We start from the raw sequence: 25,618 nt of genomic DNA on the forward strand, positions 1-25,618 counted from the left end.
AGGATGTGGAAGGAGGGGAAATGACCCCAGAGAAGTCAGAAGACCTGGGTTGTGCACATCCCTTAGACCAAAGGTTCCAAGGGTACGCAGGCCTCAGGAAGGCAGGAGCTCCACTTGTTAAAAAAGAGTCGGGTGTTTCTGGAAATGACTCAAGAGACTATGCCCAAACCCTAAGGAAACAGAACCAGTAGTGGTGACTGGTGACATTTTATTCAAGAGAAGTCAAAACCCAGGCCCAGCCAGCTGAATAGCAGGGGACTCCCCAAAAGAGGAGAATGGGAAGAGGAAGACGGAGGAAAAACACCCATTCTGTCCCATTTCCCTTGCACCCTATCCCCTAAGGGTTAACCCCCCACTCCCCTCCTCCCCAGCCCAAACCCCATCTCCCTTTAATCACATCTGATACTGAGCAGCCCAGCAGGGAACAAAGAGACTATTTAGAGAAATGGGGCCGAGAAAGTGACCCCCGCACTCTGGGGCGGCTGCCTGGATGCCAGCACAAAGGCGGCATTTCAGAGCTGAAATTTCAGCACCCAACTTGATTAAAGGATTCCACAGGCTTGGAGGAGGATGGATGGGGGTGTGAAGTCCACTGCTCCCTGAATTAACCCTTCTCCAGGGCAGCAGACACCCCTCCCACCAGTGCAGATGCTCACCATTCACTCCCCACACCCCATCCTGGGACCAGGCTGCACCCAGGCCCGGAGGCCCTGCCTCCTGCAGAGGTTAGGGAAGCCCAGCTCCTCCTCTTGGAAGGGGAGCTGGCAGTGGAATGGAGGTCAAGGCTGGCATATTCAGGAAGCCAGTTTTCCCTCTATTCCTGTTCAGTCAATATACACCCTCCCCGTGACCCCCTAGGAGGGAGGAGCCAGTGTGACTGGTCTTACCTCAGGTTGGGTAAGCAGGATGGAGAAAGGAAGAGGACCCATTAGAACCTCAGGCAGAGGAAGCGGGAGCTCCAGCTGACTTAATGTAACACCTGGAACCCAGAAGCACCACCACCCCAGTACCATCCCTGCAAGGCCTCAGAGGATCACCAGCCCCAAACAGGAAGGAAAGGATATCTTATAGGGGCTGGGAAGATGGCATGGGTGTGGCACACCAAAGAGGTGGGCCACAGAGGACAGCGTGTGGGCAGAGTCCTGAGGAGGAGTGGGGACAGAGGCATGGGGGCAGGGGTAGGCAGGTGCTCGGTCCTTGCTTCAGCCGCTGACTTGCCCAGCAGGGCTCTGCCTGGGGACGGTGGGAGATCAGCACACCCCCACGCTTCCTGCTGGGGCACTGCTCCTGAAAGGGGATCCGAGCCCACGATAAGAGGCTCGAAGCAGGTCCTTAGGAAACAATGGGTGGCTTGATGAGACCTGCTCTGTGATACTCCTGAGAAGGGAGAAGCCCCTGCAGCCAGTCCCCACTGGAAAGGAAATTGGGGGTTTCCGTGGCAACCAGCTCCCTGGGCACAAAGACTCGTCTGTCTGCTGGGAAGGCAGCTGAGGTGTCTCCCCTGCAGCAGCCTTTGCTCTGGGGAACAGGGAGATGGAGGGAAGGATGTGGGGGATCCAAAGGGGCTAAGGGCCTCTGGTGCTTCTTAAGGAGCTGACAGTCACAGGGCCACTGGAATAGGTGTATGCTCCAGGCAGCATGGCGGTAACAGGGAAGCAAAAGGTGGTGACATCGCAGATAAGCAGAGGGGAAGGGGGTTGGAAAGTTGAATATTTTATTTACACATATAAAGTGGGAATGAAAATTGGGCAAGGGCAGGAAGATGACTCCAGCTCAGTCGGTGATGATGAGCTCGTCCACCCCCCAGTCTTCATAGCTCCCATCTGGCAGGTAACGGCGAATGATGATGGGGATCTTTCGGGCCCTGTGGCAGGGGAAAAGTCACAAGTACATGAGGGCTGGTGACCCCAGCTCTGCCGCAGAAGGAACAGATTGTGTGCAAAACACAAGGAAAGAGAAGTCTTAGGAGCAGCCTCTTGGGGCTGATGAGTGTACTTTGTAAGAAAGCAATTACAAGAAAAAGAAAGTTTTTATATCAGACAAGAGGGGGAAGAGTGATAGAATTATTGGTAAGGCCTCCTGCAGCAGGAACAGGGAAACTCCAACAGCCAGAAAAGGTCCCGGTCTCATCAGTGCCCTCCCCCCTTTCCCTGCCTCCTCTTCTCTCTTCCTCCTACCTCCTGGTGAGCTGTTCCTAATGATCTGTAGGAATAAGCATCAACTTCTTCAGCCAGGGAAGTGGGAGAAAAGGGTGCAACAGAGAACCCAACAGATGCCTCCCAGAGATTTGGAGAAGTGAACCATGATTTGAGTGACTTACTTGAGTTCCTTCATGGCAATGAGCAGAGGATCTGTCTCCCCCTCCAGCTCCACCATCACAGGGGCACACATCCTGTAGGGATACGCACAGGTGTTGGGGAGACTACAAACCCAGGGAGAAGGGCCTAACAGGCAGTGAAGGTGGAACGGCATCCTGATCCCCACCTAGAAACATCATCTTCTAGGTAGACAGGCACAGTAGGGAGTGGTGTGTAGGGGCACTGCCAGAGATCTTCCCTGGCAGAGGCCTATCGCAGACGCCTGAGCCCAGCGGCCACAGCAGAGTGTCCTGGTGGAAAGGGTGGCGTGTGCAAAGGCACACCATTCTAACTGCTCCAACCCCAGAGCCTTGCCTCAGTGCCCAGGGCCCCTCATTTCAATTTCTATTTTCTCTCTCTCTCTATTTTTTGGAGAGAAAGTTTCACTCCCATTGCCCAGACTGGAGTGCAATGGCAAGATCTCGACTCACTGCAACCTCCACCTCCCAGGTCCAAACAATTCTCCTGCCGCCTCCCAAGCAGCTGGGACTATAGGCACACACCACCAGCTATACTAATTTTTTGTATAGATGGGGTTTCACCATGTTGCCTAGGCTGGTCTCAAACTCCTGGGCTCAAGCAATCCGCCTGCCTCAGCCTTCCAAATTGCTGGGATGAAACCCAGCCTCATTTCCATTCTCTATAGCCACAACACCTCAGTAGAAGCCCTGCCCTTCCTGCCCAGCCCTCCCTACCCTTCACCTGAGGCCAGCAGGCAGTCCAGGGACTCATCTGCTTACAACACTGCTATGACTCCCCTTGGCTATCAGGCCAGAGTGCAGTCTGGTCCCTGTTCGCCTTCCTAGCACAGTCCCGTGCTACTTTCCTGTATTTACCCCACATTCCAGCCATACCAAACTATTTCTGGTTCCCTAGACGAGCCATGTTGTTTCCCTTTTGTGTGCTCTTACAAGCTCTTCATCTCCCTAAAAGCCTGCAAGAGGTCCGGATGTCTCCATCCTGGAAATCGTGTGCTGACTCTTCAGTACCCCAAGTCAGTCAGGATATACTTTTCTTGGCACCAATCTCACTGAACTGTAACTACTTGTTTGGAAAGTTTCCACATTAGACCATGAGCTCCTGGTGGCCCAGAACCACATGTGATTCACCACGGAGGTCTAGCCCCCAGCACAACACTTGGCCCACAGTGGAGACTACCACCAAGCAAAGGGATGCCAATTCTAGGCCCATCTCCTCTAGGAAGTCAGTCTTGATTATTCCAGCTTAGGTTCACACTAACACATCCAGAATGAACAGGAGAGCATGCTAAAAAATACAGGCTCACGGGTCCTTCTCCAGAATCCCTGAACAGAATCTCTAGTGAAGCGGCCTGAGAGCCTGCATTTGCAGAACTGCCCAGATGATTCTGATAATCAGCTAGTCTGAGAGCTACCAGCTTACTGATTTTATTACTAAATATTTCAATTTATATTACTCCCAAAAGCCTGAAAATTTCCCAAGGGCAGAGATGGAAGATTTAACTTTCCCTATATCCTCTCTCAATAAGTATTCAAACTTTCCCAAAATATAAAGCTTTAAAGAATGTGGCAGAATACTTTCCATGATCTGCATACGCCTGCTTTCTTTTAAAATATAAATAATTCAAGGGCATTCACTCATTCAGCACCTATTATGCACATGGAATGTGCAAGATGTGTCCTTAAGTAATCTAATTTTTCTTGCACCACGGCCTCTACAAATAAACACATCCACCATCCAGTTAAGAAGCAGATGTGGCCGGGCGTGGTGGCTCAAGCCTGTAATCCCAGCACTTTGGGAGGCCGAGACGGGCGGATCACGAGGTCAGGAGATCAAGACCATCCTGGCTAACACAGTGAAACCCCGTCTCTACTAAAAAAATACAAAAAACTAGCCAGGCGAGGTGGCGGGCGCCTGTAGTCCCAGCTACTTGGGAGGCTGAGGCAGGAGAATGGCGTAAACCCGGGAGGTGGAGCTTGCAGTGAGCTGAGATCCGGCCACTGCACTCCAGCCTGGGTGACAGAGCGAGACTCCATCTCAACAACAACAAAAAAAAGCAGATGTGACAAATATCATCAGCCACCAGGTGGTGCTAATGAACCAGACTGAAACTCCATCCAAAACCCACCCAAGAAACAGTTGTTCTGGCCGGGTGCAGTGGCTCACGCCTGTAATCACAGCACTTTGGGATGCTGAGGCAGGCAAATCACCTGAGGTCAGGAGTTTGAGACCAGCCTGGCCAATATGGTGAAACCCCATCTCTACTACAAATACAAAAAATAGCTGGGCACGGTGGCGCGCGCCTGTAGTCCCAGCTACTCGGGAGGCTGAGGTACGAGAATCGCTTGAACCAGGAGGTAAAGGCTGCAGTGGGCCAAGATGGCACCACTGGACTCCAGCCTAGGCGACAAAGTGAGACTCCATCTGCACCTACCAAGTGCAGAGTCCCATTATGGCTGTACAAGAGCTTAAAGCAGGCAAGAAGCCACCAGAAGGTGTCATAGCCCTTAAGTGGAAAGAGCACTAAAGACTGGAATGAGCTGGATCAAGCTTCGCTCCCCAAGAAAAACAGGACACTTGGCTGGGCGCAGTGGCTCATGCTTGTAATCCCAGCACTTTGGGAGGCCAAGGCGAGTGGATCACCTGAGGTCACGAGTTCGAGACCAGCCTGACCAACATGGTGAAACCATGTCTTTACTAAAAATACAAAATATTAGCCAGGCGTGGTGGCGGGCACCTGTAATCCCAGCTACTCGGGAGGTTGAGGCAGGAGAATTCCTTGAACCCAGGAGGCAGAGGCAGTGAGCTAAGATCATGCCATTGCACTCCAGCCTGGGCAACAAGAGTGAAACTCCGTTTAAAAAAAAAAAAAGAAAGAAAGAAAAGGAAAACAGGACACTTGGACTTATTAGTGGCCTGGATGTCAGTAGCCTGGATGTCAGCCTCAAAACCTTTAAGTGCTTCACATTGCCCAGCAAATGAACTCCAGTCTTCTGAACTTGTCACTCATGGGACCAGTGTCATCTTTTCCAGCCTCATGCCCCAAGCTGCTTGTGATCCCTCACCACAAATCCACCACCTGGACCTTTCCTTGGGCTGTTTCTGGCACCTGGAGTACCCACAAAATCAAATCTCTTTACCTGTCCCCACTAGAATTCTAATCCCTTCACAAGGCTTTCCCAGTCACCTCTGCAATAACTCTCTTTGTACCTTTCATAAAGCACCACTCGTGTCTGCCTTGGGTTGTGGGTACCTGTGCACAGGTCTATCTCCCCCACCAGAAAACACCTGGAGGACTAGGGATTACGTCTTTTTTTTTTTTTTTTAATTATTTTTGGTAACAGAGCCTCACTCTGTCACCCAGGCTGGAATAGTGGTGCGATCTCGACTCTCTGCAACCTCTACCTCCCATGTTCAAACGATTCTCCTGCCTCAGCCTCCCAAGTAGCTGGGACTACAGGCGTGTGCCACCACACCCGGCTAATTTTTGTATTTTTAGTAGAGACGGGGTTTCACCATGTTGACCAGGCTGGTCTCGAACTCCTGACCTCAGGTGATCTGCCCACCTTGGCCTTCCACAGTGCTCAGATTCCAGGTGTGAGCCACTGCGCCTGGCTGGGACTACATCTTTAATCATCTCAGCGTCCCATAGGGTGCTAATGCAGTATCTTTCCTCAGTGCTGAAAGACTGTTTAACTTGCAAATAAGCAATCTATTTGTTTTAAAAATAACTTATGAATTCTTGTTTCTGCTGGGCCACTTTTAGTCTCTATCAGTGTGCCCCATAGAATGCTCTGCAATGATAGAAGTGTCCTATCCCCCTGTGCTATCCTTTATGGTAACCACTAGCCACATGTGGCTACTGAACACACTTGAAATGTGGCTAGTTATAATCCCAGCACTTTGGAGGCTGAAGCAGGGGTCTCACTGGAAGCCAGGAGTCTTTTTGTGAGACCCTGTCTCTACAAAAAAATTAAGACATTAGCCAGGTGTGGTGGCATTAGCTACCTGGGAGGCTAAAGTGGAAAGATCACTTAAGCCTAGAAGTTTTGAGGCTGAAGTGAGCTATGATAGCACCACTGCACTCCAGCCTGGGCGATACAGCCCAACTGTCTCTAAAAAAATAAAAGGCTGGGCGTGGTGGCTCAGCCTGTAATCCCAGTACTTTGGGAGGCTGAGGTAGGAGGATCACCTGAGATCAGGAGTTCAAGACCAGCCTGGCCAGCGAACACGGTGAAACCCCATCCCTACTAAAAATACAAAAATTAGCCAGGCACAGTGGCAGGCACCTGTAACTCGCTACTCAAGAGGCCCTGGTGGGAGAATCACTTGAACCTGGGAGGCGGAGGATGCAGGGAGCCGAGATCACGCCACTGCACTCCAGCCTGGGTGACAGAGTGAGACTCCTTCTCAAAAATAAAAATAAGGCCGGGCGCGGTGGCTCAAGCCTGTAATCCCAGCACTTTGGGAGGCCGAGACGACCGGATCACGAGGTCAGGAGATCGAGACCATCCTGGCTAACCCGGTGAAACCCCGTCTCTACTAAAAAAAAAATACAAAAAACTAGCCGGGCGAGGTGGCGGGCGCCTGTAGTCCCAGCTACTCGGGAGGCTGAGGCAGGAGAATGGCGTAAACCCGGGAGGTGGAGCTTGCAGTGAGCTGAGAGCTGGCCACTGCACTCCAGCCTGGGCGGCAGAACGAGACTCCGTCTCAAAAAAATAAATAAATAAAATAAAAATAAATAAATAAATAAATAAAAGAAGTGTGGGTGGCTAGTAAGACAGAAACTGAATTTCTAATTTTATTTAATTGTACTTAATGTAAATGGGTACATACAGTTCATGGCTACCATAATTGGTGGTGCAGGCCCAGAGGATCCTGACGTTGGTGGTATATTGGGTAGGGATATCATACTGGGCATGGCTCTAATGCCACGCAGAAGAGCAAGGAGTACAACCAGGCTGAGAAGAGGTCCGCTGCTGAGGCATGGGGAAGAACAATGTTGCCCACCCATAAAACCCTTTATTGAGGTAGACATGATGGTCATCTTTATCCCTACAGGACTAGAGGAGACAACAGCCCAATGCTGCTTGAACACTAAGGAGGGGAATTTTTTTTTTTTTTTTTTTGAGACGGAGTCTCGCTTTGTCACCCAGGCTGGAGTGCAGTGGCCAGATCTCAGCTCACTGCAAGCTCCGCCTCCCGGGTTCACGCCATTCTCTTGCCTCAGCCTCCCGAGTAGCTGGGACTACAGGCGCCTGCCACCTCGCCCGGCTAAGTTTTTGTATTTTTAGTAGAGACGGGGTTTCACTGTCTTAGCCAGGATGGTCTCGATCTCCTGACCTCGTGATCCGCCCATCTCGGCCTCCCAAAGTGCTGGGATTACAGGCTTGAGCCACCGCGCCCGGCCTAGGAGGGGAATTTACAGACAGCACTGCTGCCCCTATAAGCACACAGAGTCCACAAATCTGGCCCCAGCTTTCTTTTGGTTTTTTTTTTTTTTTGAGATGGAGTCTTACTCTGTCGCTCCGGCTGGAGTGCAGTGGTGCAATCACAGTTCACTGCAGTCTCAACCTCCTGGCCTTAGGTGATCCTCCTACGTCAGCCTCCCGAGTAGCTAGGACTACAGGTGCACACTACCACACTTAGCTAATTTTTTGTATTTTTTCTAGAGATGGGGGTTTCACCATGTTTCCCAGGCTAGTTTTGAACTTCTGGGCTCAAGCAATCCACCTGCTTCATCTTCCCAAAGTGCTGGGATTACAGGTGTGAGCCACGGCATCCAGCCGCTTTTCTTTCTAGGCTAATTTCCACTATTCCCTTCTTGAACTACCCCCGCTCCTCCAGATACCCACCATTTCCCATATCAGCCTATAGGGAGTTTGGGGCAGGGGCTCCTATTCTCAGTCTCGTGCTTCCCCACAGTACCATTAGAGCACCCCGCTCTGTTCCCTCACCTACTCCTCACAAGAAAGGAGGAGGAGGGAAGTTTGCTGATTTTCAAATCCCCAAAACCCCACCACTGCTCTGTGCTTTCATCTCTCTAGTGTGCTCTCAAGCTGGAGGGCCCCCCACTCTGCTGGGCTGGCCATAGTCTACCTCACTTCAAGAACCACCTCAAAGCCAGGCATGGTTGCTCATGCTTGTAATCCCAGCTCCAGCACTTTGGGAGGCTGAGGCAGGAGAATCACTTGAGGCTGAGTTCAAGACTGGCCTGGGCAACATCATGAGACCCCTATCTCTACAAAAAATACAAAGCCAGGCATAGTGGCACATACCTGTAGTCCCACCTTGAAGCTACTTGGGAGGTTGAGGCAAGAAAATTGCTTGAGCCTGCCAGGCGCAGTGGCTCATGCCTGTAATCCCAGCACGTTGGGAGGCCGAGGCAGGTGGATCACGAGGTCAGGAGATTGAGACCATCCTGGCTAACACGGTGAAACCCCATCTCTACTAAAAATACAAAAAAATTAGCCGGGCGCGGTGGCTCACGCCTGTAATCCCTGCACTTTGGGAGGCTGAGGCGGGCGGATCACGAGGTCAGAAGATCGAGACCATCCTGGCTAACACGGTGAAACCCCGTCTCTACTAAAATACAAAAAATTAGCCGGGCGCGTTTGCTGGCGCCTGTAGTCCCAGCTACTCGGGAGGCTGAGGCAGGAGAATGGCGCGAACCCGGGAGGCGGAGCTTGCAGTGAGCCGAGATGGTGCCACTGCACTCCAGCCTGGGCGACAAAGTGAAGACTCCGCCTCAAAAAAAAAAAAAAAAAATTAGCCAGGCGTTGTGGCAGGCATCTGTAGTCCCAGCTACTCGGGAGGCTGAGGCAGGAGAATGATGTGAACCTGGGAGGCAGAGCTTGCAGTGAGCCGAGATTACGCCACTGCACTCCAGCCTGGGTGACAGAGCAAAACTCCATCTCAAAAAAAAAAAAAAAAAAAAAGAGAGAAAAAGAAAATTGCACCGGCCAGGCGCGGTGGCTCACGCCTGTAATCCCAGCACTTTGGGAGGCTGAGGCAGGTGGATCACAAGGTCAGGAGTTCGAGAGCAGCCTGGCCAATATGGTGAAACCCCGTCTCTACTAAAAACACAAAAATTAGCCGGGGGTGGTGGTGGACGCCTGTAGTCCCAGCCACTCGGGAGGCTGAGGCAGGAGAATCACTTGAACCCAGGAGGCGGAGGCTGCAGTGAGCCGAGATCGGGCCACTGCACTCCAGCCTGGGAGACAGAGCAAGACTCTGTCTCAAAAAAAAAAAAAAAATTGCTTGAGCCCAGGAGTTTGAGGCTGCAATGGGCTATGATCAGGCCCCTGTGCTCCAGCATGGGCAACAGAGTGAGATCTAGACTCGGAAAATAAAACAACAAAGAACCACCATGGCCGGGCACAGTGGCTCTCACCTGCAATCCCAACACTATGGGAGGCAGAGGCAGGTGTATCACTTGAAGCTAGGAGTTCGAGACTAGCCTAGGCAACATGGCAAGACCCTGTCTCTAAAAACACAACAATTAGTTAGGCATGGTGGTACATGCCTTTAATGCCAGCTACCTGGGAGGCTGAGGCACAAGAATCACTTGAACCTGGGAGGCAGAGGTTGCAGTGAGCTGAGATTGTGCCATTGCACTCCAGTCTAGGCGACTCAGTGAGACTCTATCTCAAAAAAAAAAAAAAAAAAGAATCACTGGTACCCATTGGCTCTGAATTCACCTTTTTTGCTGCACGAATGTGACAGGCAACCATCTAGTTCTGTTTTGTTTTTTTTTTTAATCATTTTTCTCCCATACTATTACTTGACTTCTCAGATGTTCATATCCTAGTTCTCCTATTAGATCACAAGCTCCCTGAGGGCAGGGGCCTAGCACAATGCCTGGTACGCAGGGACGGCACCACCTTTGGAATGTGAGAGCAGAGAGTGTTTTCAGGTGCCAGGCTGGGCAAGATTAGCGGTACAGGAGCTCACTGTGGTCTGACAGATGGAGAAGACAGTGAAGGGGCAATCACTCACGCAATCTGGAGCGCTCGGGTGCCCAGCACACGGGCTCGCTCGTACTTGGTCATGTATGGTGTGGTGATTCGCTTCTGGTTGGCCTGCGGTCGCTCCCCAGAGGGGAGGATCTCGACATTCTCCTGGCCTTCCTGGACACCAAGACAAAAAAGAGGGAAAATCTCAGGTGGCATTTTTGGATTACAGGGAGGGTGATAATGACAACAATCATAATCCCCGCTACTGCCACCATTAATGCTTACTGCATACCAGGGTACTGCATGACTGCTTCCTAACGACTCATGTAATCCTTACAATAACCTTATGAGACAGGGATTACAGTTCTCATTTCAGAGGCTTGGAAAGTCAGCTAACCTGACATAGCCTGAGACCTTGTAATGGAGGACCATGACTGAGATTCCAGAGCTGGCTGCCTCATCCAGAAGAGAGCAGAGGGCCTGGAGATGGGGTGGTCTCAGAACACTGGTCCTGTAAAAGAGGTCCTGGCACAAAAAAATTACCCTAAGCAGGAAGCTAGGAATAGTCTCCCCATCTTTCAGATAGGGGAGCTAAGCCAATGGGTCAAGTGACTAGAAAAATCAAGGTGAAGACAGGAATATTTAACAATTACTTACTAAGTATTTGTCCTGAATCAGATATCATTAACAGATACTGAGAAAGCAAGCTAGGAATTTCTGCTCTCAAAGAATTAATGGTCTAAAGGGGGAGACAAGAGTAAACAGAGCAGGTGCTATGAAGGGATGCAGTGTGCAACAGAGTTCCCAAGGAGGTGGGGACACCTCACACTGGGAGTCAGGAAAACTCCAGGGATGAGATTTGAGCTCACCTAGAAGGATGAGCAGCAGCTGTCAAACCAACGAGGAAGGAGGCAACATGCAAAGGCACAGAGGAGAAAGAGGTTTGGACAGCTAGTTGTGGACAATAATTAGAATGAAAGGTGCGTAGAGGATTGTAGGCAGGAGAATAAATTCTGTGGTATATAAAGAATTAAGTAAACAGGCCGGGCACGGTGGCTTACGCCTGTAATCCCAGCACTTTGGGAGGCTGAGGTGGGCGGATCACAAGGTCAGGAGATCGAGACCACCCTGACTAACACGGTGAAATTCCGTCTCTACTAAAAATACAAAAAAAAAAAATTAGCCGGGCGTGGTGGCGGGCGCCTGTAGTCCCAGCTACTCAGGAGGCTGAGGCAGGAGAATGGCGTGAACCCAGAAGGCGGAGCTTGCAGTGAGCCCAGATCTCACCACTGCACTCCAGCCTGGGCGACAGAGCAAGACTCTGTCTCAAAAAAAAAAAAAAAAAAAAAAGGTTGACTCTGAGCTGGACATGGTGGTGCAGAACCTACAGTTCCAGCTACTTGAGAGGCTGAACTGGAAGGATCACTTGAGCCCAAGAGTTCAAGGCTGTAGTGCGCTATGACCGCACCTGCAAATAGCCATTGTACTCTAGCCTAGACAACGTAGCAAGACACCACTTCTTAATTTAAAACAAGCAAACAAACAACAACAACATAAAGAAAGGATCACTCTGGATACTCTGTTGAGAATATTCTGCAGGGGGCAGTGGCAGAAGCAGAGAGGCCATTTAGGAAAGCCAGTAGTAACTGAGCACGTGGGCAAGTAAGAAAGGGCGCTGAAAGGAGAAGAGCACTCAGAGCAGTCTGGAGTGAGACTGAAGCAGGAAAACCAGCCACACAATTCCTGCAGGAATGTGGCTGAAAAGCAATGAGATCTAAGCCAGCCTAAGGCACCAGGAGTAGAAAAATGCAGACAGGGCTGAAGTACATCCAGAAGGCACAATCTACATGACAGTGATGGGAAGGCGACCAGAATGATGGAGAAGGACACATCTGACTCAAGCGAAAAGGTATCTGAAAGTGCCATGCAGAGAGAGAGAGGGCTCCCTGTCTCTCCAGGACATAACTGCATTTTTTTCCCTCATCAGTCACACAGGACAGAAAGCCCTACTTTCCTCATGAGGCTAGCAACCTATCCACCTAGTTGCTCAAGCCAGAAACCTGAGAGTCGTCCTTGTCACCGCTCACTTTCTCAGCCCCATAACCAACCCACCGCAATAACTCTTTCATGTGTCTTCTCATCACCTGCACTACCAGCACCTATATCCAAGCCACAGGCCTCTCACCTTCCACTCTTGCCCTTCCCCAGTTCACTCCTTACTCAAGGCAGGATTGCACTTTCTAAAATGTAAACTGGACTGTGCCCTGGCTCAAAATTTGTCAGTAGCTTCCCATTGCCTTTAGGCTACAAAATACTGCCTCATCTGAGCCCTGCTTACCTCTTCCTTTTGCTCCCTAACTAGTCCCACCCTGCAGAAAGCACCTGGCACATAATAAACATTCAACACGTGTTTGCCGAATGAAGGAAGGCACTGTTTAACTTGTCAGTGAACTAACTGCCCCAGAAGCCACAGGCTGTGGACCACATGGACAAAAGCTTTCAGGTCCACCCTGCAGGGCTGTTCTGCTATGCAAGACTGGAACACAGCTCACTCTAACTGGGAATGCTTATGGCAGGGGCCTTGACCACAAACAGAAGGTAGACACGTTCAGCTAATTATCACCTGCCAGACTATTTGGCAGCTTGGGCTGCAGAGGTGGGAGCCTGAGGCTGAATACTGACCTCTTCAGCATTCTCCAAGTCATCTAGCCCTTCATCCTCTTCCACATCATCAAAGTCGTCACCATCAAAACTGTACAGGAAGAAGAGATCAGTTACTTAGAGCATCACTTACAAGAATCAAAGAGGGGCCAGGTATGGTGACTCACACTGGTAATCCTGGTACTCTGGGAGACCGAAGTGTGTGGATCACTTGAGGCCAGGAATTCGAGACCAGCCTGGCCAACGTGGCAAAACCCCGTCTCTACTAAAAATACAAAAATTAGCCAGGCATGGTGGCACATGCCCGTAATACCAGCTACTCGGGAGGTTGAGTCACAAGAATTGCTTGAACCCAGGAGGTGGAGATTGCAGTGAGCCAAGATTGCACTGCTGCACTCCAGCATGGGTGACAGAACAAGAACCTGTCTCAAAGTAAATAAAATAAGAAAAATAAAAAATAAAAATCAGAGGCCAGGCGTGGTGGCTCTGGGATTAAGCCTGTAATCCCAGCACTTTGGGAGACCAACGCGGGCAGAGTTCAAGGCCAGCCTGACCAACATAGTGAAACCCCGTTTCTACTAAAAATACAAAATTAGCTGGGAGTGGTGGCACACGCCTGTAATCCCAGTTACTTGGGAGGCTGAGGCAGGAGAATCACCTGAACCCAGGAGGCAGATGTTGTGGTGAGCTGAGATCACGCCATTGCACTCCGAGCAGCTTGGGCAACAAGAGCGAAACTCCATCTCAAAAAAAAAACCAAAAAAAACAAAACAAAACAAAAAAATCAAAGAGGGCAGAGATCTGTGTCTCTCCCAGTATGTAAGAAGCACTCAAATATTTACTTGATAAGTAAATCAGCCAGGCGCAGTGACTCACGTCTGTAATCCCAGCACTTTGGGAGGCCGAGGCGGGTGCATCACCTGAGGTCAGGAGTTCGAGACCAGCCTGGCCAACATGGAGAAATCCCATCTCTACTAAAAACACAAAAAAATTAGCCGGGCGTGGTGGCAGGCGCCTGTAATCCCAGCTACTCAGGAGGCTGAGGCAAGAGAATTGCTTGAACCCGAAAGGCAGAGGTTGCAGTGAGCCAAGGTCACCCCACTGCACTGCAGCCTGGATGACACAGCGAGACTCCTTCTCAAAAAAAAAGAATACTGGCCAGGTGCGGTGGCTCAAGCCTGTAATCCCAGCACTTTGGGAGGCCGAGACGGGCGGATCAGAAGGTCAGGAGATCGAGACCATCCTGGCTAATCCAGTGAAACCCCGTCTCTACTAAAAACTACAAAAAACTAGCCGGGCGAGGTGGCGGGTACCTGTAGTCCCAGCTACTCGGGAGGCTGAGGCAGGAGAATGGCGTGAACCCAGGAGGCGGAGCTTGCAGTGAGGTGAGATCCCGCCACTGCACTCCAGCCTGGGAGACAGAGTGAGACTCCGTCTCAAAAAAAAAAAAAAAAGAATACTAAGTAAATCCGACTTTTGTTCCATTTTACTCCTTTAATTTTTCCCCATCTGCCCCCAAATTTCGCTAGGACTCATTCGTCATCACTGTTTCCCTCTCTACTAGATCATTCCCATCAGCATTTTTATTTTATTTTATTTTATTTTTGAGACAAAGTCTAGCTCTGTCACCCAGGCTGGAGTGCAATGCCACGATCTTGGCTCACCGCAACCTCCGCCTCCCAGGTTCAAGCAATTCTCCTGTCTCAGTCTCCCGAGTAGCTGGATTATAGGCACATGCCACCATGCCCAGCTAATTTTTGTATTTTTAGTAAAGATGGGGTTTCCCCATGTTGACTAGGCTGATCTCGAACTCCTGACCTCAGGTCATCCACCCTCCTTGGCCTCCCAAAGTGCTGGGATTACAGGTACTGGCCCCATCAGCATTTCAACATGTGCTTTTCCTCATGTAAAACTAAAACAAAAACAAACAAAAAACCTTACTTCTCTTCTCCCTCCCCCATAGCCCTAATTCCAAGGTGCCCTTTGAAGCAAAAATGTGTGAAAGAGCTGTCCACCCTCACTGCCCCCAATTCCTCTATTCCCATTTTGTCATAATCTCACTCCCAAAAGCCTTTCACCGCGATAGCTCCATCAAAACCACTTTCCAAGCTCATTAATGATCTCCACGTTGCTAAATCCAATGGCCAACTCTCATTCTCATTTAGCCTGATCTATCAGCTGGCACATTAGGCCACTTGCTCTCCTCACTTGACTCCAACAACACCTCACGTTCTTGGTGCTCCCCCCACCTCCCCGGCTTCTCTTTTCCTCCAAGCACTCAATGTCCAAATGCCCTAATGCTCAGCCACGGGTCATCTCCTCTTCTCTACTGACACTCACTAGGAATGCGGTAGCGATCCCACGCGTATCTTATTTTTATCTTCAGACTAGCTCTCTTTGCGCCCACACATCCAACAGGTAATTTTTTGGCTCTATCTTTAAAATAGTAATATATCCAGAATTCAAAACCAGTTCTCACCATCTCTACTCCTACTGACTTCTTTCACCTAGATTACTACAAACAGGCCGGGCACGGTGGCTCACGCCTGTAATCCCAGCACTTTGGGAAGCCGAGGTGGGTGGATCACTTGAGGTCAGGAGTTCGAGACCAGTTTGGCCAACATGGTGAAACCCGTCTCTACTAAAAATACAATTAGCCAGGTATGGTGGTGCACGCCTATAATCCCAGCTACTCGGGAGGCTGAGGCAGGAGAACCCCTTGAACCCGGGAGGCAGAGGCTGCAGTAAGCCGAGATCGCGCCACTGCACTCCAGCCTGGGCGACAGAACGAAACTCCGTCTCAAGAAAAAACAAAAAAATTACTGCAATGAACAGTCTCAGACTTTTATTTAATGCCACCCGGGGAGCTGCCCAAGACCCTCCTGTGGAGTACTCCTACACTACGTACTTCTAGAACTGTGAAGAACTTCTAGAACTACGTACTTCACAGAAGCAGATGGAGAACTGGGGAAGCTCACGCGACCACCATTACCTGCTTGCTTGCTTGCTTACTTATGGGCCTATGCCGCCTATTCTACAAAGTGAGCACGTGGAGAGGCAAGGACGATTCTTCTTTCACCTCAGTATTCCCACTGCATGACACAGAGCCCGGCTCGCTGGAACATTTGCTGAAGGACACCTTTTCCACGGATCCCCTCTGGACCCTCGAGCCTGGGCCCTCCTGTGCCCAGCCTCCAGCCCGGGCTATGCTCCTGGGTCCCCGCCCTTCCCTTCCTAGGCTCCGCCGGCCCCCTCAGGACCCCAGGCCCCTCAGACATTGCCCCTAGACGCCAGGTCCCTCAGCTGCCTTCGACCCAAGCCCTGCCTCACCCGCCCCTTCCGAATATGCCGCAAAGGCCACTCCGCTCCCGCACTCACTTGTCCTCGTTGTCTGACATGACACCCTCGCCTCAGGGACCCCGCTGCGTCCCAGTCCCGCACGGAGACCCGCAAATAGCGCCTCTACAACTCGCGGCGCCTCGCTTATCTTGCGCCTGCGCGGTAACCCAGAGGCAATCACTTCCGGGAGGCAGGCCAGAGAGGGGAAGTGCGCATGCGCTGACTCGTGAGTGCGCGTTTCTATGGTAGCCAGAGTCGCTAGCTGCCAGCTCCAGCAGCCCGGATCGCGTAGTATTTCTGCGTGGCACCGGTGCTGGTGCGGCTGTAAAGCACTGGTCAGTGGTCACCGCCTCCGGGAGCCCACTTGTATGTGCAGAGGGGAGCACCCAGAGTGGGTCTTAGGGTGAAATTTCAATTTTGGCATATCACCCAGTGGGTACGGTTGTGACCATGGCTATATTAACACTCCCTTCCCGAGGGGACTTCCCTGCCACAGGCGCTGGGTCAGAATGAGGACTCTGTGTGTGTACCTGTCTGTGTCTGGGTGGGAGGTTTAGGCACTGTCACAATATTAACTGGCGGCATCATTCTCTGGCTCGATCTCCGCTTCCAGACTTCTGGGGATGTTGGGCATGGGGGAACAGAGATTAGGAATAGGAGACAGGGGGTGTGTCATTGCGTCTTTCCCTCCTCAGGGTCCTCCCATGGCTTCACAGAAGCAGATGGAGGTAGTGACCAAAGGAACTGGGTTCCGGCGCCGCCCCAAGACGACCACTTACACCCCGGGGACCTGCGAGCTGCTCAGAGGTCAGTGCGTTAAAGCAGCGATCCCCAGCCTTTTTGGCACCAGGGACCGGTTTCGTGGAAGGAAATTTTTCCACTGACGGGGGTGTGGGGAATGGTTTCGGGATGAAACTGTTCACCTCAGATCATCAGATATTAGTTAGATTCTCATAAGCGTGCAACCTAGATCCCTCGCGTGCGTAGTTCACAATAGGGTTCGCGCTCCTATGAGAATCTAAGGCCGCCACTGACCTGAAAGGAGGCGGTGAGGCTTGCTAGCCCGCCGCTAACCTCTTGCTGTGCGGCCCGGTTCCTAACAGGCCAGGGACTGGTACCAGTCCACTGACGGGAGGTTGGGGACCCCTGAGTTAAAGGATGAGAGAAGAATGGTGGTAGTTACCCTCTGTAACTGAGTTCCCCCGTACCTGACCTGTGGCTTAGCAATTGCTATTTTCCTTTACAGATAAGGAGCCTGGGGTTCAGAAAGCTTCAAAGTTCTACTGCATATGCCTTAGGCGGGGAGAGGAGGGGGAGGTTCAAGGTGCTACAGCTTGCCAAAAGTCAAAGAACTAAAGTTTTTAGAGTAGTTAACTCCTATGCATCCTTTAGATCACACTTTCAACTTTCCCGAGGAAGATCTCTCCTCCTTACCACCACAGTAGGATCAGCTGTTATGCACCCTCACACATTTTCCTTCACTGGGGTTAGCACAAGCTGTAGTCAGTTATTTATCTGCCTGCGGCCCAGGAGGCCTCACAGAATGCTTTGTCGTGCAGTGATGATGAAGGAATCCAAACTGACGAACATCCAGCAGCGCCACATCATGGACATCATGAAAAGTAAGGGGCAATCCACAGAGCCTTCCTGGCCAGAGGGGATCTGGGGCCACGTTCTTTTTTTTTTTTTTTTTTTTTTTTTTTTTTTTTTTTTTGAGACTGAGTCTTGCCCTGTTGCCCAGGCTGCAGTGCAGTGGCCGGATCTCAGCTCACTGCAAGCTCCGCCTCCCGGGTTCGGGCCATTCTCCTGCCTCAGCCTCCTGAGTAGCTGGGACTACAGGCGCCCGCCACCTCACCCGGCTAGTTTTTTGTATTTTTTAGTAGAGACGGGGTTTCACCGTGTTAGCCAGGATGGTCTCGATCTCCTGACCTAGTGATCCGCCCGTCTCGGCCTCCCAAAGTGCTGGGATTACAGGCTTGAGCCACCGCGCCCGGCCAATTTTTTGTATTTTTTAGTACAGACGGGGTTTCACCGTGTTAACCAGGATGGCCTCGATCTCCTGACCTTGTGATCCGCCCACCTTGGCCTCCCAAAGTGCTGGGATTACAGGTGTGAGCCACCGTGCCTGGCCTGGGGCCACATTCTTATTTTTTTTTATTTTTTATTTTTTTTTTATTTTATTTTTTTTTTTTTTTGGAGACGGAGTCTCGCTCTGTCGCCCAGGCTGGAGTGCAGTGGCCGGATCTCAGCTCACTGCAAGCTCCGCCTCCCGGGTCTACGCCATTCTCCTGCCTCAGCCTCCCGAGTAGCTGGGACTACAGGCACCCGCCACCTCGCCCGGCTAGTTTTTTGTATTTTTTAGTAGAGACGGGGTTTCACTGTGTTAGCCAGGATGGTCTCGATCTCCTGACCTCGTGATCCGCCCGTCTCGGCCTCCCAAAGTGCTGGGATTACAGGCTTGAGCCACCGCGCCCCGCCAGGGGGCCACATTCTTAATGCTTCTGCATGTTAAGGGAGAGAGGACCTCATATAAAAAAAAAAACAGCTGGGCACGTGGCTCATGCCGGTAATTCCAACACTTTGGGAAGCCGAGGTGGGAGGATGGCTTGAGCCCAGGAGTTCAAGACCAGCCTGGGCAACACCGCAAGACCTTATCTCCACAAAAATTTTTTTTTTTTTGAGATGGAATCTCACTCTGTCACCCAGGCTGGAGTGCAGCGGCATGATCTCGGCTGACTACAACCTCCACCTCCTGGGTTCAAGCAATTCTCCTGCCTCAGCCTCCTGAGTAGCTGGGATTACAGGCATGCGCCACCACACCTGGCTTAATTTTTGTATTTTTAGTAGAGATGGGGTTTCACCATGTTGGCCAGGCTGGTCTCAAACTCCTGACCTCATGATCTGCCCGCCTCGGCCCCCCAAAGTGCTGGGATTCCAGGTGTCAGCCACCACACCCAGCCCCCAAAATTTTTAAAAATTAGCCAGGTGTGGTGGTGCACACCTGTAGTCCCAGCTACTCAGGAGGTTGAGGTGGGAGGATCACTTGACCCTGGGAGGTCAAGGCTGCAATGAGCTGTGATTGCACCACTGCACTCCAGCCGGGCAACTGAGGGGAACCTGCTCTCAAAATTAAAATAAAATAAAATAAAATAAAATAAAATAATAACAAAATAAAATAAAATATAAAATAAAATATAAAATAAAATAAAATATAAAAACAGGTCAGGCTGGGTGTGGGAGCTCACACCTGTAATCCCAACACTTTGGGAGGCCAAGACAGGCAGATCACCTGAGGTCAAGACCAGCCTGGCCAACATGGTAAAATGCTGTCTCTACAAAAATACAAAAATTAGCTGGGCATGATGGCGGGTGCCTGTAATACCAGCTACCCAAGACGCTGAGGCAGGAGAATCACTTGAACCTGGGAGGCAGAGGCTGCAGTAAGCTGAGACCACACCACTGAAGACTCCATCTCAAAAATAAAAAATAAAAAATATAAAAACAGGTTAGGTGTGGTGGCTCATACCTATAATCCTATCACTTTGGGAGGCTAAGACAGAAGGATTGCTCAAGCCCAGGAGTTCATGACCAGCCTGGGCAAAACACATACATACTGGGCTGTACCTGTAGTCCCAGATAGTCAGGAAGCTGAGGCAGGAGGATCACATGAGCCCTGGAGTTCAAGGCCAGCCGGGGCAACACAGCAAAACCTCTCTCTACAACAACATTTTTGGGTGTGTGACCAAAAAAATTAGTATTCCTGACCCCTTGCTCCTGGGGAATTGATCTTGTAGAGGCTGGATGAGCAGAAAAGGTAGACAGGCACAGATCAAAACAGTGGATGGGCCAGGTGTGGTGGCTCATGCCTGTAACCCCAGCACTTTGGGAGGCTGAGGCGGGCAGATCACCCAAAGTAAGGAGTTCAAGACCACCCTGGCCAACATGGTGAAACTCCATCCCTACTAAAAATATAAAAATTAGCCAGGTGTGGTGACCCGGGCCTGTAGTCCCAGCTACTTGGGAAGCTGAAGCAGGAGAATAGATTGAACCTGGGAGACGGAGGTTGCAATGAGCCAAGATCATGCCATCGCACTCCAGCCTGGGTGACAAGAACAAAACTCTGTCTCAAAAAAACAAAAAAAAATTAGCCAGGCATGGTGGCACACACCATAATCCCAGCTACTCAGGAGACTGAGGCACAAGAATGCTTGTACCCAGGAGATGTAGGTTGCAGAGAACCAAGATCACGCCCCTGCACTCCAGCCTGGGCAACAGAGGGAGACTCTGTCTCAAAAAAAAAAAAACAATGGATGGGACCTGCTCTAAGCTGGGCTTTATGGTAGTTGAGAGGTGGAGTCAACCGACCAGACAGGTGACATATTTGGATGGCCTGGGGGAGAAGCCCCAGGGATGGCCAAGCAGGGGGATGGACCACAGGAAGGATAGGTACCTATCGTCGGAACTGTCCCTCCTTATCCATGGAGCATACAGAAAGCTTTAGAAACCCATCCATAGAAATTAAAGCACCAGTACAAAGATTTGATGTACAAGAATGTTTATTGCAGCATTGTTTGAAGTAGTAAAAAACAAACCTAGAAATAACCTGAATTTCTGAAACTAGGAGGTGTGCTGAATAATGTATCCATTCTAAGGATACTAGTATATAGCTATAAAAAATAAGTTACATATAAATGGAGTGATCTGAACAGATGTCTATGAAAAAATGTGAAGTGAAAAGTCTGTTATTTTAATATATTACAGTATGATCCAGTGTTTGAAAGAATCTTATATGCACATATAAAATATATACACATATATCTCTGAACATGTTTGTATAACCATCAAAAAGGAAAGAGACCACCAAACTGTTACCATCATCACTCATTCATTATAGAGCGGTGGGATTGGAAGGAAGAAGACAAGATTCCTTGTACTGTTTGACTTGTTTTGTTTTGTTTTTTGAGACAGAGTCTCCCTCTGTTGCCCAGGCTGGAGTGCAGTGGCTCAATCTCGGCTCACTGCAACTTCCGCCTCCTGGGTTCAAGCGATTCTCCTGCCTCAGCCTTCCTAGTATCTAGGATTACAGGCATGCATCACCATGTCCAGCTAATTTTTATTTTTTGGGTTTTTTTTTTTTTTTTTTGAGACAGTCTTGCTCAGTCACCCAGGCTGGAGTACGATGATGCAATCTTGGCTCACCGCAACCTCTGCCTCCTGGGTTCAAGTGATTCTCCCACCTCAGCCTCCTGAGTAGCTGGGACTACTGATGCCTGCCACCACGCCTGGCTAATTTTTTGTATTTTTAGTGGAGACGGGGTTTCACCGTGTTAGCCAGGGTGGTCTCAAACTCCTGACCTCAGGTGATCACCCATCTCGGCCTCCCAAAGTGCTGGGATTACAGGCGTAAGTCACCGTGCCCAGCCAACTTTTATTTTTAAAAAGTGGCCGGGTGTAATAGCTCATGCCTATATTCCTAGCACTTTGGAAAGCTGACGTGGGTGGATCACTTGAGGTCAGGAGTTCAAGACCAGCCTGCCCAACATGGCCCGTCTCTACTAAAAATACAAAAATTAGCTGAGCATGGTGGCACATGCCTGTAATTCCAGTTACTTGGGAGACTGAAGCAGGAGAATCGCTTGAACCTAGGAGGCGAAGGTTGCAGTAAGCTGAGATTGCGCCACTGCACTCCAGCCTGAGTGACAGAGCAAGACTCAGACTCAAAAAAAAAAAAAAAAAAAGCCATGTGGGTCCTCCCACCCCCACTCTTCATTCCCCAGGAGGAGATGCTTTGCCCCTACAGTGCAGCCTAACATCCAGCCAGAGGGTCTTACCTTCCAAGCAAATAGCCTCGCCTATCTACCTGCCTCCCATCCTCGCAGCCCGTCCCCACCTCCGGCCTGCCAACATGTGCCAAGCCAATGGGGCCTACAGCCGGGAGCAGTTCAAGCCTCAAGCCACCAGTAAGTAAGGGTCTCGGCCTTTCCCCATCTCCCTGGGGGAGGACGGGAGAGAGGGACGCAAGCAGTGGGAAGGTTGCTAATCACATCCCCATGCACCTTGTACCGATGCTCTTGAGCCTCAGCACATGTTAGCTTAGGGGTATTCAGGGCGCAGAGGAAACCAGTCAGATGGTCCTCTTTTTTTATTTTTCCAGAACTCACGATTAGCTGGAATCTACCAATTCCTGATTTTAGGGGCTATCAGGGCTCAAGGCCACAGCCCAACCTCTCCCTGCAGCCCCTACACATAGGTTGCCACTACAGGCATCGCCAAGGCCCCAGGTTCCTGAGCTTTCTTAGCCTTGCTCTGCACCTTTCAAAGCAGTGTGTGGGTTTTGACAAAACTTCTTTTTTTTTTTTGGAGATAGAGTCTCACTCTGTGCCCAGGTTGGAGTGCAGTGGTGCTATCTTGGCTCACTGCAACCTCCACCTCCTGGGTTCAAGCAAGTCTCATGTCAGCCTCCTGAGTAGCTGGGATTACAGGTGTCCACCACCATGTCCAGTTAATTTTTATATTTTTAGTAGAGATGGGGTTTCACCATGTTGGCCAGGCTGGTCTTGAACTCCTGGCCTCAGGTGATCCGCCCACCTTGGCCTCCCAAATGCTTGGACTACAGGTGTGAGCCACCGTGCCCGGACTCTTTTTCTTTTTTTTTTTTAAGAGATGGGATATTGGCCCGGCGTGATGGCTCATGCCTGTAATTCCAGCACTTTGGGAGGCCAAGGCTGGCAGATTGCTTGAGCTCACGTGTTTGCGACCTGCCTGGGCAACGTGGCAAAACTCCATCTCTACTAAAAAAAAAAAAAAAATACAAAAATTAGCTGGGCACGATGATGTCCACCTGTAGTCCCAGCTACTCGGAAGGCTGAGATGGGAAGATGGCTTGAGCCCGGGAGGTTGCAGTGAGTCGAAATTATGTCACTGCACTCCAATCTGGGCAACAGAGTCAGACCTTGTCTCAAAAAAAAAAAAAAGAAAGAAAGAAAGAAAAAAGAAAAGAAAAAGAAAAAAAAGAGATGGGGGTTTCACTACATCCATTAGGCTGGTCTTGAACTCCCGGTCTTAAGTGATCCTGCCACCTCAGCCTCCCAAAGTGTTGGAATTACAGAACATACCCAGAGTCTTTTCTTGGTTCTTTCAACCTCTTTCTGCCTCTCTTGACAGTACAGTATTGCTCAGGAGAACCCAGGGTAGGAGCCAGGTGTACAGAAGCCCTGTCTGCATGACCAGGCACCCTGCAGCAAGCGCGTGCACTTGGGAACGCAGACCATGAATGAGGGCACCCTTAGGCCATTTCTTTTTGGCCCTACAGGAGATCTGGAGAAGGAGAAACAAAGACTCCAAAATATCTTTGCCATGGGGAAGGACCCAGAGGAACGGAAAAGAAAGGCCCCTCCTGCACGACAGGAGGCTCCAGCCCCTGAGCAAGACCGATTTGAAGAGTGTAAGGCTCCGATGGACCAGTCATGCTGGGGGTGGGGGTAATGTGAGGAGGGGGCCCAGAATTAGATGCAGCAGTCAGGGGATCCCTGGGGGTCAACAAGTGAGAAACACTATTTATTTATTTAATATATTTATTTTGAGACAGTCTCGCTCTTATTGTCCAGGCTAGAGTGCAGTGGCATGATCGGGGCTCACTGCAGCCTCCACCTCCCAGGTTCAAGCGATCCTCCTGCCTCAGCCACCTGAGTAGCTGGGATTACAGGTGTGCGCCACCACGCCTGGCTAATTTTTGTATTTTTAGTAGACAAGGGGTCACCATGTTGGTCAGGCTGATCTCAAACTCCTGACCTCGTGATCCACCCGCCTCGGCCTCCTAAAGTGCTGGGATTATAGGCACGGGTCACCGTGCCCGACCTAGAAACACTATTTGACAATAGAACCACTTCTTCTCCTCAAGAGAGGCAACCTGCTGCCGGCATCTGTCACGGGAGCCTGACAGCCCTCTCCTCTGTCCAGTGGTGAAGGAAATCCAGGAGAGGAAAGAATTCCTGACTGACATGGAGGCCCTGGGACAGGGCAAACAGTACCGAGGAATCATCCTTGCTGAAATATCCCAGGTAGGAGAAACAACCGGGGAAGCGGGGAGGGGAAGGGCCCAGAGCAAGTGTGAATGGAAATACAGGGCCAGCTGTGGCAGGGTTCAGGGGTCAAGCTCTAGCTCACTGCTGTGACGGTTCCTCGGGTTCCTAGCCCTGATATACCCACTTTCCCTGATGCCCTTTGCAGAAACTCCGGGAAATGGAAGACATTGACCGCAGGAGGAGTGAGGAACTTAGGAAGGCTCTTGCCACCACTTAATCTGTCTCCAGAGATAGGCAGCATAGCCCAAGCTCGACCACTGGAGTCCACTCCTCTGCCAGGCAGGGCCATCCTCAGGCCAACCCACCCTACCAGCCTTCAGCCACGTTAGATGGTGGCACAGCACTGCCCTGCAGTACCCCACGGCATACTCAGCAGCCTAGCCCCTGCCCAGGAATGCCACTGGAGCCCGAGACCACAGCCCCATACACAGAGGAGTAAGACCTGAGCATCCCTAATAGGACGTGTATCTAAAGGTATCCACTGGGCGTGCTTCCTACCACCTCCAGCCTGTGGCCTGTTCATTTGGTTTTCTGAATTCAGGAATGAAAATGATTCCTTTCTTTCTGTTTTAGGATTTACTTATTTGATTTCTTACCGCCTTAGGCAAGTATTCAATCACAATGATTAACTGGCCAATAAAACATATTGAACGTGGGTCATTACAAGCACCATTTTGTTTTCAGAGGGATAAGCTTATTTGTTCAAGGCGTTAGAATTTGTCAAGCACAGATGGTTTCCAGCTACCTGTTTGCATATTTCAAGTGGCAATGAGAGCCAACCTCTTGGGCACCCCATGGCTGGCTGCTGTGGCAGGTGCTGAATTCCACTCTGTTAATGATCTCAATAAACCTCTGCAATGGTTCATTATTCCTCTGTGAAAACTAGGTCTTAATGAGATACCACAGGCAAGGGCATCTAACTGGCAAGCAGTGTACTCGGGATTCAAAGCTGGCTTTAGCTTTATGTCTTTCCACTATACCCATGGCCACAGAAAGAAACACGAAAGGGTGGGAGGGACCTAGAGCCCTGGCCTGGAAGTTCCAATCCCAGCATGTGCTGTGTGACCTTTCTTGGGCAAAACCCAGCCGCTCCGTGCTTGTGCATCTGTGAGGCCCTGCTGGGAAGGAGCCACCCGACACCGTGTCCTGTACACAGCACATCTGTCCCCTCCCCTCTAGTTCCTGATACCCATGATCCCTACCTTCTCCAGTATTCTGTCAGTTGCCTGTCCCAGTAAATCAC

The 25,618-nt window shown here is 50.5% G+C and overlaps 2 protein-coding genes and 1 long non-coding RNA gene across 5 annotated transcripts in view; 2 read left to right on the forward strand and 1 right to left on the reverse strand.

The window, feature by feature from the left end:
• Nucleotides 1-25,618, forward strand: part of LOC144331685 (uncharacterized) — a 107,084-nt gene that overhangs the window by 39,270 nt on the left and 42,196 nt on the right. The gene's annotated exons all lie outside the window — the stretch shown is intronic.
• POLR2F (RNA polymerase II, I and III subunit F) lies at nt 1,690-16,442 on the reverse strand (the record flags this gene model as incomplete). The annotated part of the gene is given in 5 exon segments (NM_001265974.1): nt 1,690-1,864; nt 2,321-2,392; nt 10,335-10,465; nt 12,974-13,043; nt 16,331-16,442. Coding segments are annotated over 5 exon segments (384 nt in total). The 5' UTR covers nt 16,351-16,442.
• On the forward strand, nt 16,467-25,244 carry C10H22orf23 (chromosome 10 C22orf23 homolog). Of its 3 annotated transcripts, none has more exons than XM_001090409.5 (7): nt 16,495-16,626; nt 16,987-17,098; nt 17,851-17,913; nt 22,069-22,251; nt 23,604-23,735; nt 24,251-24,351; nt 24,521-25,244. In XM_001090409.5, exons 1-7 carry the CDS (start codon nt 16,534-16,536, stop codon nt 24,590-24,592), a joined length of 756 nt encoding a protein of 251 aa, XP_001090409.2. In that variant the 5' UTR covers nt 16,495-16,533; the 3' UTR covers nt 24,593-25,244.

The sequence above is a fragment of the Macaca mulatta genome, chromosome 10, assembly GCF_049350105.2.
Source record: "Macaca mulatta isolate MMU2019108-1 chromosome 10, T2T-MMU8v2.0, whole genome shotgun sequence".
NCBI lineage: Eukaryota > Metazoa > Chordata > Mammalia > Primates > Cercopithecidae > Macaca > Macaca mulatta.

Bases quoted from the DNA above. Each gene is read 5' to 3' on its own strand.
- C10H22orf23 (XM_001090409.5), top strand. From the start codon at position 16,534: ATGGTAGCCAGAGTCGCTAGCTGCCAGCTCCAGCAGCCCGGATCGCGT. The intron at 16,627-16,986 runs GTCAGTGGTCAC...TTCCCTCCTCAG, and splicing joins GGTGCGGCTGTAAAGCACTG to GGTCCTCCCATGGCTTCACA. The intron at 24,352-24,520 runs GTAGGAGAAACA...TGCCCTTTGCAG, and splicing joins TCCTTGCTGAAATATCCCAG to AAACTCCGGGAAATGGAAGA.